Consider the following 13,308-nt stretch of genomic DNA (forward strand, 5'->3'; position numbering starts at 1 on the left):
GTAATTCATTTCACTTTTCTAAAGACCCCCCCCCCCCCCCCCCTCCCAAACACACACACACACACACAAAATCTCTAGATCTCTTATACTGTCATCGCATTGGATATATTCAGGAATGTGATGTCTATTTTCTTTGAGTGAGGTGGTGGTCGGGTTAGCTTATGGGCACCTCGACTAATTTCATAGTGTACTTGCTACTTCCTATCGAAAAGTACCGATAGCTTTGTCTACCAATGCTTGGATAGGTGGGGAAGAAATCTTAGTGTTTTGCTTTTAAGCACTTTTGTAGTGTTCGAGTAAAACAAAATAAATGTTAACAGAGTAGTGAAACTTTTCAGCTTTTTGTTTTTTCCTGTCTCTTTCTCTAAAACCTTGCAAATGCTAACAGAGTATTGGAACTTCACTCAAGGTAAAAGTATGAAGGAGGCGTGCTTTGTTGTAATCATGTGACAGTTCTCTTTGGAATACTCTTTTGCAAATATGACTTTCTGATAGAGACCTCTATCCATTTAATTATTAAAAGAATCTTAGGGGCCATTTGGTTCTGAAATCAAACAAGATAGTTTCTGCATACAATTCAGTGTGGTTTATAAACAAAATATGGTTGTGAAATCAAGTCGCAATCTGTCCAAAAGACCAAAACTGAAGGAGTCCATTACCAAAGTGGGCCCCTTATCAGTTGCAATGCTACTATTCTTTTTGACAATTACAATACTGTCCGGATTTTCCTTATCTAAAACCAATTATTCCAAAATTATTTGCTAACACTTGTGTTATTTCCCAAGGGAACCAGTTATTCCAAAATAATTCCAGATTCCAGAGCAAAATGCAACCTTAGACTTCTTTGATATGGATTATAACTCCTTTGGTTTCACATATTAAATAAGAGAAAATTTAATGGATATTCTTTTCTAAATAAAGAGAAGATTCAATTCATAGTTTTTAGCAAAAAATAGCAAGAAGCTAACTCTTATTCCTCGCCAATGCACTTACTAATTTATGCAATGTCATTATGAAAATTCTTTTAGGACATTCATCATACTGATACATAGGAAATGTTTTTGCTTTGCAGCTGTCATTGCCGGGAGAAAATCGTCAACGTGTTAACAAGCTGGTTAGCCTGATCTCCTTTATTCTTTTGTGTGCCTTACTCGTCTCTTTGTTTTTTTTTTGTTTGGGTAGTCTAGCATTTGAAGTTATTATTTCGAACACTTCTATTGATATTTTTCCCTAAGCTATTGAAGAGTCTTAGGATGGAGAAAATAAAGAGAAGTACAACCCTTTTTGTGTGCTACCTTACTATGGACCCATTCTTTAATTCTGGAAAAAAAGAAGAAGAGAAGTACATCAGTTTTTGTGTGCTACTTTGCTGTGGATCTATTCTTGAATTTTTAAAGAGTTGAGTTTTGCACTTGCTGGCTTGGGAGAAGCATGGTGCTAGATAGAGTGTGGATCTTAACGGTGGATGGAGAAAATAAAGAGAAGTACTCTCCAAGCTATCAAATAGGGTCAAGTTTTAAGATGTGGAAAATAAAGAGAAGCACATTCATTTTCATGTGCTCGGCTAAGGACCCATTCTTTAATTTTGGAGTAGTTGTGTTTTGCACTTGTTAGCTTGGGAGAAACATGTTCTGGGTTTGGATCTTAACGGTGGATGTGATTGTTTATCTTTTATGATTCAATGACCACTATGTTGCAGCTGTTACTCTTAGCTAGCGTTTGACCATAGATTTTCAAATATTTTTGGCAAATATTATTTGGGTGAAAATTTGAATGAAATTTCACCATGTGTTTGGCCATAGTATTTCGGAAACATATTTCACTTTTTTTAAGAAATATGAATTATACCTATGCGTTTTAAAATCTATCATTACTTCCACAACAAATCTATTGGATCTTCGTTGCAAGAAATAACAAGTAGTGTCCATGACACTAGAGCAATGTGGTAGTTCAGAATGAGTGCAACAAGCATCATTCCATATATCGTGGAGTAGACGAAGCACATGAATTTGTTACCCTGAATTGATTGTTCATCATTTTCATCAATAACCATATCATCACTTTCATATTCACCGAATATTTCATAATTGCTTTGGTGTTCACATAAAAAATTATGTAATACAACGCAAACAACTACTATAGAGGATGTTTTTGTAAATGATAAAAGTTTGGTGTAGAATTTGAATTTTTAAAAGCTCCCAAATAATGAGATTTGACCCAAATACTAGTTTTTTCTAGTATTTGAGAATTTAGGTTATTTGCCAAATAATGAAAAATTCTATGGACAAACACTATTTGCCAAATTTCCCCCCAAATTCTACTTGAAAAATCTATGGCCAAACGGGTCCTTAGTTACTTAATTGATGACATGATTAACATTTGTCATTTCTTGATTCCAATCCTTTAGTGCTTTGCAACGATCAGTTGTTCCTTTGTTGCTTTAATCTACAATAATAAGGTAACAAGGCTACTATAAACTACTATTCAACGTATACGAGACATATCGACAAACATAAGGTGCGCGTCAAGCTCGCGAGACTTTCAAATCATCGACGTCCTTCATACTCAATCTTTCATATTACTAATCATCAATATATTTGCCTTCTACAAGGCCAACTGTTGCGCCCAAATCGCACATGCAAGTGTACGTAGTCGTTCAAGTATTAAAGTGGCTCTTATAAAGAGCCGGGTATCGTACCCACAGGGACTTACGATTAGAAAACTCGATTGTTCCAATAGTTTTAGCTAAAGCACAAGTGTTGTCAAGATTTCAAGAGTGATTTATTTTATAATCTAAAAGTTAAACATAATTAAACAAACGCGATTCAATTTCAAGGGCTTCAAACAATGATTGGGTAAAGTCCAGGGCTGCAACTCTTATCAGGATTCATGCAATTATATTGTTTAAACGGGTATTAATCAACTATCGAATCAGTGATCAAAGGGTTAAATGTATGATCATGGTCTTCCGACCTCTAATTGCCTACGATAAATGACAACCTAACTACATCGTTGAGCGGGGATAGGTTGGACCAAGTACCGAGTATTACGATTTCTTCCTGTATAGTGACCAAGCATGGTTTCTAGGTATATCCCTATCCTAGATACAAATTAACCCTAATTATTAAGAGAAAATCATGCTCCTTATGCCCCACGTTCTATCCTCTTATTCCTCTCCCGAGTTCAATTCGGACAATGTGTTTATTTCAATGGTGATCAATCATGAAATACAAAAAACAAGAACATAAGAAAGATTCATATGATAATTGATATTAACCCAATGAAAACTTAATAAATTACAATCATCCTGTTGCCACAGCCCTAGAACTAGGGTATTTAGCTACTCATAACAATAGAATCAATCAAACAATGTTTAATAATCATAAAGAGATCGAAAGTGAAGGAGTTTAGGAAAGAACCCTAAAAAAATGATGAAATAGCTCTCCAAGTCGTCGTTCTTCAAAACCCAGAAAAAGAATATTTAATAAAATAAAATATTAGTCTATTTATACTAAATTCGAAACGGCCAAATCTGGCAACTGATGGCGCGATGCGGAGGCTTGGCTGAAATTAACTTCGTGACAAAGCATGCTTCTCTGCGACGCGGCTGCTACACGGATGGTTCTGCCTCAAAATCCATTTTCTCGAACAAAAATAAAAATCCCTTTCCGCGACGCGGAGAGGACACAGAGTGCTCTGCTTGGGAATTATTTTATGAACCAAAATAAACTTCCTCTCCGCGATGCGGAGAGGATACAAAGATGCCTTGAACTTTTTTTTTTTTTTTTCTTCCTTGCTTCTTTTTGGCTCAGCTATTTTGTGTTCTCTAGTGTCCATTCCAATGCTCGTTTCTCCATTTAATCTCACCTACACAACTAATCATGCTGGTTAGTACATATAAAATCCAATGACTCTAAATGACTCTACTTTGCATAAAATGGGTCCAAACTTGGCCTAAATGTAGGTATTATTAGGTCCTTGGGCATATAAATACGCCTAAGATCACCAACCCATCAAACAACAACTATTACAACTCTTTACATACTCCCTCCTCACTAAATACATCAATCACGACAAATGAAACTTAGACTCATGGCTTCCTATCACTGTCCCATGAGTCCTACGTATAGAATACAACTAAAATGTCGAGAACATCTCGTATATGAAAGTAGGGAAAGGAGACATACCTCTATTGCTAGAAAACACAACCTCATCTCTTTGCATTCATCAAGATAATACTTATCCTTTAGGACAATAACTTAGATTAATCACTTTTGCAAGAACTTGGAGGAATATTGTCACTTGATTCTACACCTTGAGTTTTGATAAAGAAGAGGGAGAAGTCTTGAGAGAATAGACCCAAAATGTTCTTAACAAATTTTAAATGAAATCCCTCGACTGCAACTTAAAAAAACATGAGTTTTTGTCTGAAATACTCGTGGTGCCATGTGCCCCGCATGCCCTTGGGTGCTGAGCAGTTCCGCAGTTAAATGCGCAAAACCTTTTTTTTTTACCTTCGTCAATTTTATGAGAGGTTTGTGTCATTGGAAACTAGGCTCAATGATATTTAATTTGATAGGTAAATTCTTATACTAACGCTCCCATAAGTCCTTAAACCTTGACTAAATTTTATTGTATGCTCGTAATAAATATTGACCCCAAGCCGGTCTTGGCATTAAGAACCTTGCAGTCCACAACAAAAGTATGATGATGAAGTGGCTTTGGAGATACAACTTGGAAGACGCAGGGCTCTGGAAAGAGGTCATCATAGCTAAGCATGGAAGGCTGAATCAATGGTGCACAAATATTACTACACTTCCTTACGGAGTGGGACTGTGGAAGAGTATTAGGATGTTGTGGGACACATTTGATCAGAATGCTTACTTGAATTGGGCAATGGTTTACTCCTAAAATTTTGGACATAAATAACACTCTTCAGGAGGATTTCCCGGATCTGTTTACAATTGCTCAAGATGCCAATTCTGTTATTGCTGCTAATAGAGAAGGGATCAATTGGGATATGAGATTTAGAAGGAATATGCACGATTGGGAAGTGAATGATCTGGTAAACCTTTTTGCTAGACTACAACACCGTCACATTAATCTCTAGGCAGCTGATAAGCTCAAGTGGGGACACCAGAAAGGAGTTTATACAGTCAAGGAAGGGTATCAACAATTGTGCTCTAGAAACCCTGTGATAGATAACTGTCCCCTGGAAACTCATTTGGAGGACCAAGCTACCACCACCTAAGGTAGTTTTTTCCACCTGGACAGCTCTATATGAGGCAAGTCTCACCCAAGACAACATAAAGAAAAGAAAAATCCAATTCCCAAACAGATGCTATATGTGCAAAAAAGAGGCTGAAACCCCAGACACCTTCTTCATTGTGAGGTGGCCTCAGAATTATGGAGCATGTTTTTTTGTCTCTCTGGCATCAATTGGACCACACCCCTCACTGTTAAGGATGCATATGAGAGTTGGAGTCTATGGAAAGTTGACAAAGCCATCAAGAAGATCTGGATTATGATACCTGCTTGTATTTTTTGGTGTATTTGGTTAGAGAGGAACAAGAGATGTTTTGATGGAGAGTCAACTGCTTTAGGCATTTTGAAGACTAGGTGCACTGAAAATTTGTTTAGTTGGACCAACTTGTATCCTGCTGTTAATGCAGAACAACTTCAGGATTTTACTAACTCATTAGCTCAGCTTATATTGTGCTGTTAAGGATGCATATGAGAATTGGAGTCTATGGAAAGTTGACAAAACCATCAAGAAGATCTGGATTATGATACCTGCTTGTATTTTTTGGTGTATTTGGTTAGAGAGGAACAAGAGATGTTTTGATGGAGAGTCAACTGCTTTAGGCATTTTGAAGACTAGGTGCACTGAAAATTTGTTTAGTTGGACCAACTTGTATCATGCTGTTAATGCAGAACAACTTCAGGATTTTACTAACTCATTAGCTCAGCTTATATTGTGCTGTTAAGGATGCATATGAGAATTGGAGTCTATGGAAAGTTGACAAAACCATCAAGAAGATCTGGATTATGATACCTGCTTGTATTTTTTGGTGTATTTGGTTAGAGAGGAACAAGAGATGTTTTGATGGAGAGTCAACTGCTTTAGGCATTTTGAAGACTAGGTGCACTGAAAATTTGTTTAGTTGGACCAACTTGTATCATGCTGTTAATGCAGAACAACTTCAGGATTTTACTAACTCATTAGCTCAGCTTATATTGTGCTGTTAAGGATGCATATGAGAATTGGAGTCTATGGAAAGTTGACAAAGCCATCAAGAAGATCTGGATTATGATACCTGCTTGTATTTTTTGGTGTATTTGGTTAGAGAGGAACAAGAGATGTTTTGATGGAGAGTCAACTGCTTTAGGCATTTTGAAGACTAGGTGCACTGAAAATTTGTTTAGTTGGACCAACTTGTATCATGCTGTTAATGCAGAACAACTTCAGGATTTTACTAACTCATTAGCTCAGCTTATATTGTGCTGTTAAGGATGCATATGAGAATTGGAGTCTATGGAAAGTTGACAAAGTCATCAAGAAGATCTGGATTATGATACCTGCTTGTATTTTTTGGTGTATTTGGTTAGAGAGGAACAAGAGATGTTTTGATGGAGAGTCAACTGCTTTAGGCATTTTGAAGACTAGGTGCACTGAAAATTTGTTTAGTTGGACCAACTTGTATCATCCCCAGACACCTTCTTCTTCATTGTGAGGTGGCCTCAGAATTATGGAGCATGTTTTTTTGTCTCTCTGGCATCAATTGGACCACACCCCTCACTGTTAAGGATGCATATGAGAGTTGGAGTCTATGGAAAGTTGGCAAAGCCATCAAGAAGATCTGGATTATGATACCTGCTTGTATTTTTTGGTGTATTTGGTTAGAGAGGAACAAGAGATGTTTTGATGGAGAGTCAACTGCTTTAGGCATTTTGAAGAGTAGGTGCATTGTAAATTTGTTTAGTTGGTCCAACTTGTATCTTGCTGTTAATGCAGAACAACTTCAGGATTTTACTAACTCATTAGTTCTGGCTTAGATAGTTTGTATAGTTAGCCAGAGATTTTTTTTGTAAGCTCAAATGCCATATCTTGTAAATCTTGCATCTTCTTGATGCTGTTATTAATACCACTTATCTTATCAAAAAAAATAAATATTGACCCCAAGGCTCATACACAACTTTGTCCTCCCCTATTCAGTCAAAGTTTACGTCTACATGATTGTATGCTAACTCAAGGGTGTTTGGCATTACATTATTACTAACACTTTCCTGTTGCTCTAGAACTATTATTTGTACCCGAATACTACCCGAATCCTCTATCTCGGCTTTGAATATGAAAGTTTGGGGTATTACAATTTCAGAGGCCATAAATCAAATTTGACTCTAGCTACTTCACAGAGGACATAATCTATGTCCTTGGAACTTTGACTTTGCTTGCGTGTAATAGCAAATTTTGTTAAGGGACTTTGATTGCACTTGTTGGCTTGGGAGAAGCATGGTGCTAGATAGGATTTAGATCTTAATGGTTAATGGAGAAAATAAAGAGAAGTACATCTTCAGGCTATCGAAGTGGGTCAAGTCTTAGGATGGAGAAAATAAAGAGAAGTACATTAGTTTTTGTCTGCTATTCTGCTATTCTGCTATGGACACTCTTTAATCTTGGAGAAGTTGAGTTTTGCACTTGTTGGCGGGGGAGAAACATGTGCTAGATAGGGTTTCGATCTTAATGGTGGATGAGGTTGTTTATCTTCTATGTTTCAACAACAACTCTGTTTCTGTTGCTACTCCTAGTTAGCACTTGGTTAGTGATATGATTAACACCTATTGTTTTGAAGGCTTTGAATCAAATTTGACTCTAGCTACTTCACAGAGGACATACTCTATGTCCTTGAAACTTATTTTGCTGGTGTGCAATAGCTCATTTTGTCGAGGGACTTCAATTTATTTTCTGATTTAATATGAAAAACCTTATTTTATGTTTTAGTCAATTAATTTTTTGTTAATTTGACCAAAATCAATGGAGAAATTTGGGATAGATACTATGATTTTTGTAATCAAAACAAAAGCTAAGGTGAAATTGAAGAAAATGGAATACCTTGCATATGAAAATTTGTGTCAATCGTTTTATCTCCTTTAGGATTCTCCTCAGCATACTTGTAAGTATTTTTCATAAATTAGACATATAACTCTAATTTTAGATATTTAAATTATTTTTAGCTGAATCGCTGAGCCTTTATCTGTTCCTTTGAAATTAAAAATTTAGATCAGGAAGGATCCAACCTCTAGATTTGCACCTGTATAGGACACCCTCACCTAGTCCGAGCAACTTAGACCATCACCTTCTTCATTGTTCACTTGCAACCTATTTGACTTTCATTTAAAACCAAAGAGCTCAGTCCCCACTACAACCATTCAAAAGGAAGAAGAGATCAATAATGCAGATTTTGTTCAAGTAGACACGTGTGAATATTTTGAACTTCAACAACAGTTGCTTTTGCATTTATCTGCATGTTGATAAACAAAGAAAGTTAGCATAGTAACCCTTCTGGATGGCTTAGATGGTTTGGCTTGGAACTTCTATAATGGAGGTCTCAAGTTCAAAACCCCTTGCTTGCGGCAACAGAGGGTTGACCTTCTGGGTCGAGCTCTTTTCACGGGGATTGTCTAGTGCGATTTACCTCTTCTATGTGGTTTGCAAGCTATTGCATAGGAGGGGGTTTACCCTGTACACACCTAAAGCATACCGGCTGTGGGTTTCATTTTCGTAAAAGAAGGAAAGTTTACATAGTATGCAAGGAGGAGAACAATGAAATAGATTAGGAATATATATATTAACACCGGATATCTTAAAGGTCCCACTTTAAAAGTTGGATATACTAACTTCATCTCAAACATTTCATTGGTTTTCTACACTTGTTTAGTTCAGGAATGTGGGTCAAGTTCTGATGGTGTGGGTACTTTATATCTGTAAGAGGCCGTTCAGTGGGAAGGGGGAAGTTGTTGTCTTGGAGCATGGTTGAAGATGGGTTTGCCGGAAGAGGTTTTAGCCTTTTAGGTCAAGAACAAATGTTTCTCCGTTTGTCTCGAAGGGAAAATTGGTCAGAACATAATTTTTTATGTATGCTATTTGCTGATGATATTGTATGAATTAACGAAGTGTCAACCAAAAGCTTAATGATGGAGAAGTACCTTAGAGAGTAGTGATTTTAGGATAAGTAGAAGTAAGACTGAATACATGCATTGTAGGTTTAATCAAACATGAGATTAGATGGGGTTGCGGTGCCAAAATGCAAAAAATTAGATAGCTAGGCTCATTGCTTGAAGAGAATGGAATAATAAATGGAATGGAGATGTCATGTTACTCGTATGATTAAAACCGGATTGTTGAAATGGAGAATTGCTACCGGGTGTTAAGTGATATAAGATGCCCACCAAAGTGGAAGGTAAATACAATAAAACAACAATAAGACCGACAATGTTGTATGGATAAATTACTTGCTTTGGTGTAAACATTGGGTGTGGCAAGTACTTTCCGAAGATCAATTTTCCATAGAGCTTGTTAAGAACGTAGGACATCTACACCTTTTGGCTTCTCAGCTGAAGAACCACCTACAAATTCATATCTCTGTTATTTATACCCCTCTTAAAAGCATTGGCCGAGTTTCCTAATTTGACTTCCCAAAATTCATTTTCAACACAATGTGCGATCACGTTATAGGTTTTGACAATCACGAGTTGGTAACTGTAGCTGATTGTCTTGGTCAATCTTCAGACAGGTGATAGAATGTCTCTCTGGCAATCTCAAATTTCAGCTCACAGTTTTGCCATACTTCAGATGCGCGATCACATTTGTCTACCCAAGGTTGCAAATTTCAGAAATGGAGCTTACTGTTTCCAACTATTAGCCTTGCGGTGATCGCGCGGAAAGAAAGAAAGAAAGAAAGAGAGAGAGAGAGAGAGAGAGAGAGAGAGAGAGAGAGAGAGAGAGAGAGAGAGAGAGAGAGAGAGAGAGAGAGAGAGAGAGAGAGAGAGAGAGAGAGAGAGAGAGAGAGAGAGAGAGAGAGAGAGAGAGAGAGAGAGAGAGAGAGAGAGAGAGAGAGAGAGAGAGAGAGAGAGAGAGAGAGAGAGAGAGAGAGAGAGAGAGAGAGAGAGAGAGAGAGAGAGAGAGAGAGAGAGAGAGAGAGAGAGAGAGAGAGAGAGAGAGAGAGAGAGAGAGAGAGAGAGAGAGAGAGAGAGAGAGAGAGAGAGAGAGAGAGAGAGAGAGAGAGAGAGAGAGAGAGAGAGAGAGAGAGAGAGAGAGAGAGAGAGAGAGAGAGAGAGAGAGAGAGAGAGAGAGAGAGAGAGAGAGAGAGAGAGAGAGAGAGAGAGAGAGAGAGAGAGAGAGAGAGAGAGAGAGAGAGAGAGAGAGAGAGAGAGAGAGAGAGAGAGAGAGAGAGAGAGAGAGAGAGAGAGAGAGAGAGAGAGAGAGAGAGAGAGAGAGAGAGAGAGAGAGAGAGAGAGAGAGAGAGAGAGAGAGAGAGAGAGAGAGAGAGAGAGAGAGAGAGAGAGAGAGAGAGAGAGAGAGAGAGAGAGAGAGAGAGAGAGAGAGAGAGAGAGAGAGAGAGAGATCTGGTCTCATCTTGTTTTGACTTTAATCAACCCCTTTAACAAATAGTTACTACAAATACCTGGATTAAACCTTTAGTCATCTATTTTACTTCATAACTTTGCTCTTAACAGTAAAACTTATGGATTTAGGCATTGATAAGTTTACACAAAATCATTGTTACCTTTCTTAAAAAAGATCAGTTGATCTGAAATATATTATATACTTATCAAGGCGTAGTAGTAGTTGCTATTTCTGTATCTTTCTTTCTGTTTTCCTTTTCTTCTGTCAATTCTCAGCCTGTCAACACCTTAACAATCAAAGCAAGAAAAAAAATCTCAGCTTGTTCCACAGAAATTAATTCAGAGTAGAAAGCCTTTTTGAAGTATAATGTATTTTGTCTTTACATAGTTTTGGTTTGTCTTCTTTATAGGCAAAATGGCTTGTGGAATCTGCTTTGGTTCCTTTGAGATTTTTTCAGGAGCGATGTGAGGTACCTTTTTACTTGTTTCTAACTTAATATATGTTTCTACCATTTTGCTCTTGTTAAATACTAGCTTGAAAAATGAAAGCTTATGAATGCCTTTTCATGTGAAAAGGAAGAGTTTTTGTGGGAGTCTGAGATGATCAAGATAAAGGCTGCAGATTTGAAGTCGAAAGAGGTATAGTTTTTCTCCCCCAAAGTAAGGAAAGAGGTTCTGCTTAAAATATATTTTAGGGTTATTGTTCTTGCTCGGTGTCATCCCTGCCGGCTAATTTGTAGTACATCTTGTACTGAGTGTGCTTTCAGTTGGTGATTATTGTTTGCTTAAAAATGACTCGGAAGGTTGGCGATATTTCCCTGGCTAATATGAATTAATATGTTAATGGATCCATCTGTCCTTTTCTTCATTGCTTTTGTTGGTTTTTATTCAATAGACTCCCAACATATTGCTTGCAAATTGTGTATGAAGATAGTTCCCTTAAGTGTGATATCCTTCTGTAATGGATTTCAGGTCAGGGTAAACACTCGTCTTCTTTATCAGCAAACAAAGTTTAACCTTCTTCGCGAAGAAAGTGAAGGTTATGCAAAGCTGGTAACTGTTTCCTCTTTGTCTTTCTCTCTCTCTCTCTCTGTCCGTCTTTCTTTCTAGTCTCTGTGCATCTCCTCTGTTTGCTAGTAACTGCTCTGGATGCTCTTTCTCTATTTCTTTGGGTGATTTTATAGCAATCAAATCTAATTTTGCATATGAAGGAGGCAATAAGGAAAAAAGAGCTTAGCTTCTCACTTTTAGCTGGTAACAGTAGCTTAAACAATACCAACTTCTAGTTCATAACTTCCATACCCCTATGGGAGGTAAGCAAGAGCTAGTTTATTTCTGAGCATGGATAAATGACCATTCCAGGCTGCCGTATGCTTAAGATGAAGCTCTCCTGTGGACCATCTCTTTTGACTTTGTTGCTTAGGAGAAATTGATGAATTGTTCTTTTATACACCCATGTGCAGTTTTGAGTTTTTTACTCCCGAAAAATGTTGTAATGAACTTGTTTTTTGACTTACTATTTTGATTTTTGATATATCTCAAGAAGTTTTGATCTTGGACTTCCAATCCTGATTCACATTATATTGTTCAGTGTGTTCTGCTCTAATGGAAGTGCGCCAATGTTAGGACCATATTTGTTTGTTACAGTTACTGAAGAATGACCAATTGTTATGGTCCAGGTTAATATTTCCCTAAAAGTTATATGGTTGAGCAGGTTGTTCGTCTTGGGGGGCTGGTGTGAGGGTGTGTGGGTGGAAGATACTAAGCTTAAGGCCTCGTTTGTTTTCATTTGCATATTAAAATGTTTGAATCTGAATGCACATTTGAATATTAAGATGCCGTGTCTAGATCTGAACACAAAATAATTAAGGCGATTTTTGTTTTTAAATATGTGAATGAGTATATTTACATGAAATGATATTAGACAATCCATATAAAATAAAAATTAAAAAATAAAATATTAGAGAAAATTTTAATCTAAACAAAATCATAAAATTATTATTCGATAAAAAAATGTAAATGTGCTAATATTTTGTATTATCTAGACTACAATTAAAATTTATATCAATAATAACACATAATGTAGTCATAAATTTTTTAAGCTCAACATAATTTAGTCTTTAAAAGAAAGTTATCCAACCAAAAAATAAATTTGAAGGTCAGTTTTAGAGACCACCCCTCAGGTCTTGCTTCATAACACTATCCTCCCTTGTGGTTTACAATATTACCATTACCTCCCTTATCTTGATTTCTCTGTAACATTCTATATTCTATTAACTTATGTACTATTGAGAAAATTGATTTTTGACTAATTTACCCTTAACAATATTCTCTGTTCTTTAATTAATTTTAAACATCTCTTTTGAATAAATATCATTTTATTTTGTGTTCTCTTATTTGTTTTATTCACTGAATGATTAAAACTACAAAAAGGTCGTTGAACCGTCACAGGTCAACCTTGTTGTCTATTTGGTGAAGAAGAGTCTATTATTATTATTATTGGCCCATCACAAACAAATACAAGTTCATGTAATCTTTATATCTTAAATTTGAGGGAATCATCTCATTCTAGTAATAGGATGTTCTTTCTCAAAAAGTAATAGGATGTTGGAAGAAAGCAAATGGGTTTATGCTGAATGCTCAATTGAATTACAATCTTGAACAGTACTCCCCCGTTCATGT

General features: G+C 36.6%; 1 protein-coding gene and 1 long non-coding RNA gene across 2 annotated transcripts in view; one reads left to right on the top strand and one right to left on the bottom strand.

The window, feature by feature from the left end:
* Positions 1–13,308, top strand: part of LOC102606042 (THO complex subunit 2) — a 57,637-nt gene that overhangs the window by 4,059 nt on the left and 40,270 nt on the right. The window contains exons 3-6 of the mRNA XM_006343116.2: positions 1,073–1,114; positions 11,037–11,096; positions 11,203–11,265; positions 11,599–11,679. Of these exons, the coding sequence (XP_006343178.1) occupies positions 1,073–1,114; positions 11,037–11,096; positions 11,203–11,265; positions 11,599–11,679 (246 nt within the window). The remainder of the gene's footprint in view (positions 1–1,072; positions 1,115–11,036; positions 11,097–11,202; positions 11,266–11,598; positions 11,680–13,308) is intronic.
* On the bottom strand, positions 5,265–6,813 carry LOC107059826 (uncharacterized). The gene is made up of 2 exons (XR_001472967.1): positions 6,718–6,813; positions 5,265–5,377 (listed from the first exon to the last, which is right to left on the bottom strand). It is a non-coding gene; the product is annotated as an uncharacterized lncRNA (long non-coding RNA).

The sequence above is a fragment of the Solanum tuberosum genome, unplaced genomic scaffold (assembly GCF_000226075.1).
Source record: "Solanum tuberosum cultivar DM 1-3 516 R44 unplaced genomic scaffold, SolTub_3.0 scf00042, whole genome shotgun sequence".
NCBI lineage: Eukaryota > Viridiplantae > Streptophyta > Magnoliopsida > Solanales > Solanaceae > Solanum > Solanum tuberosum.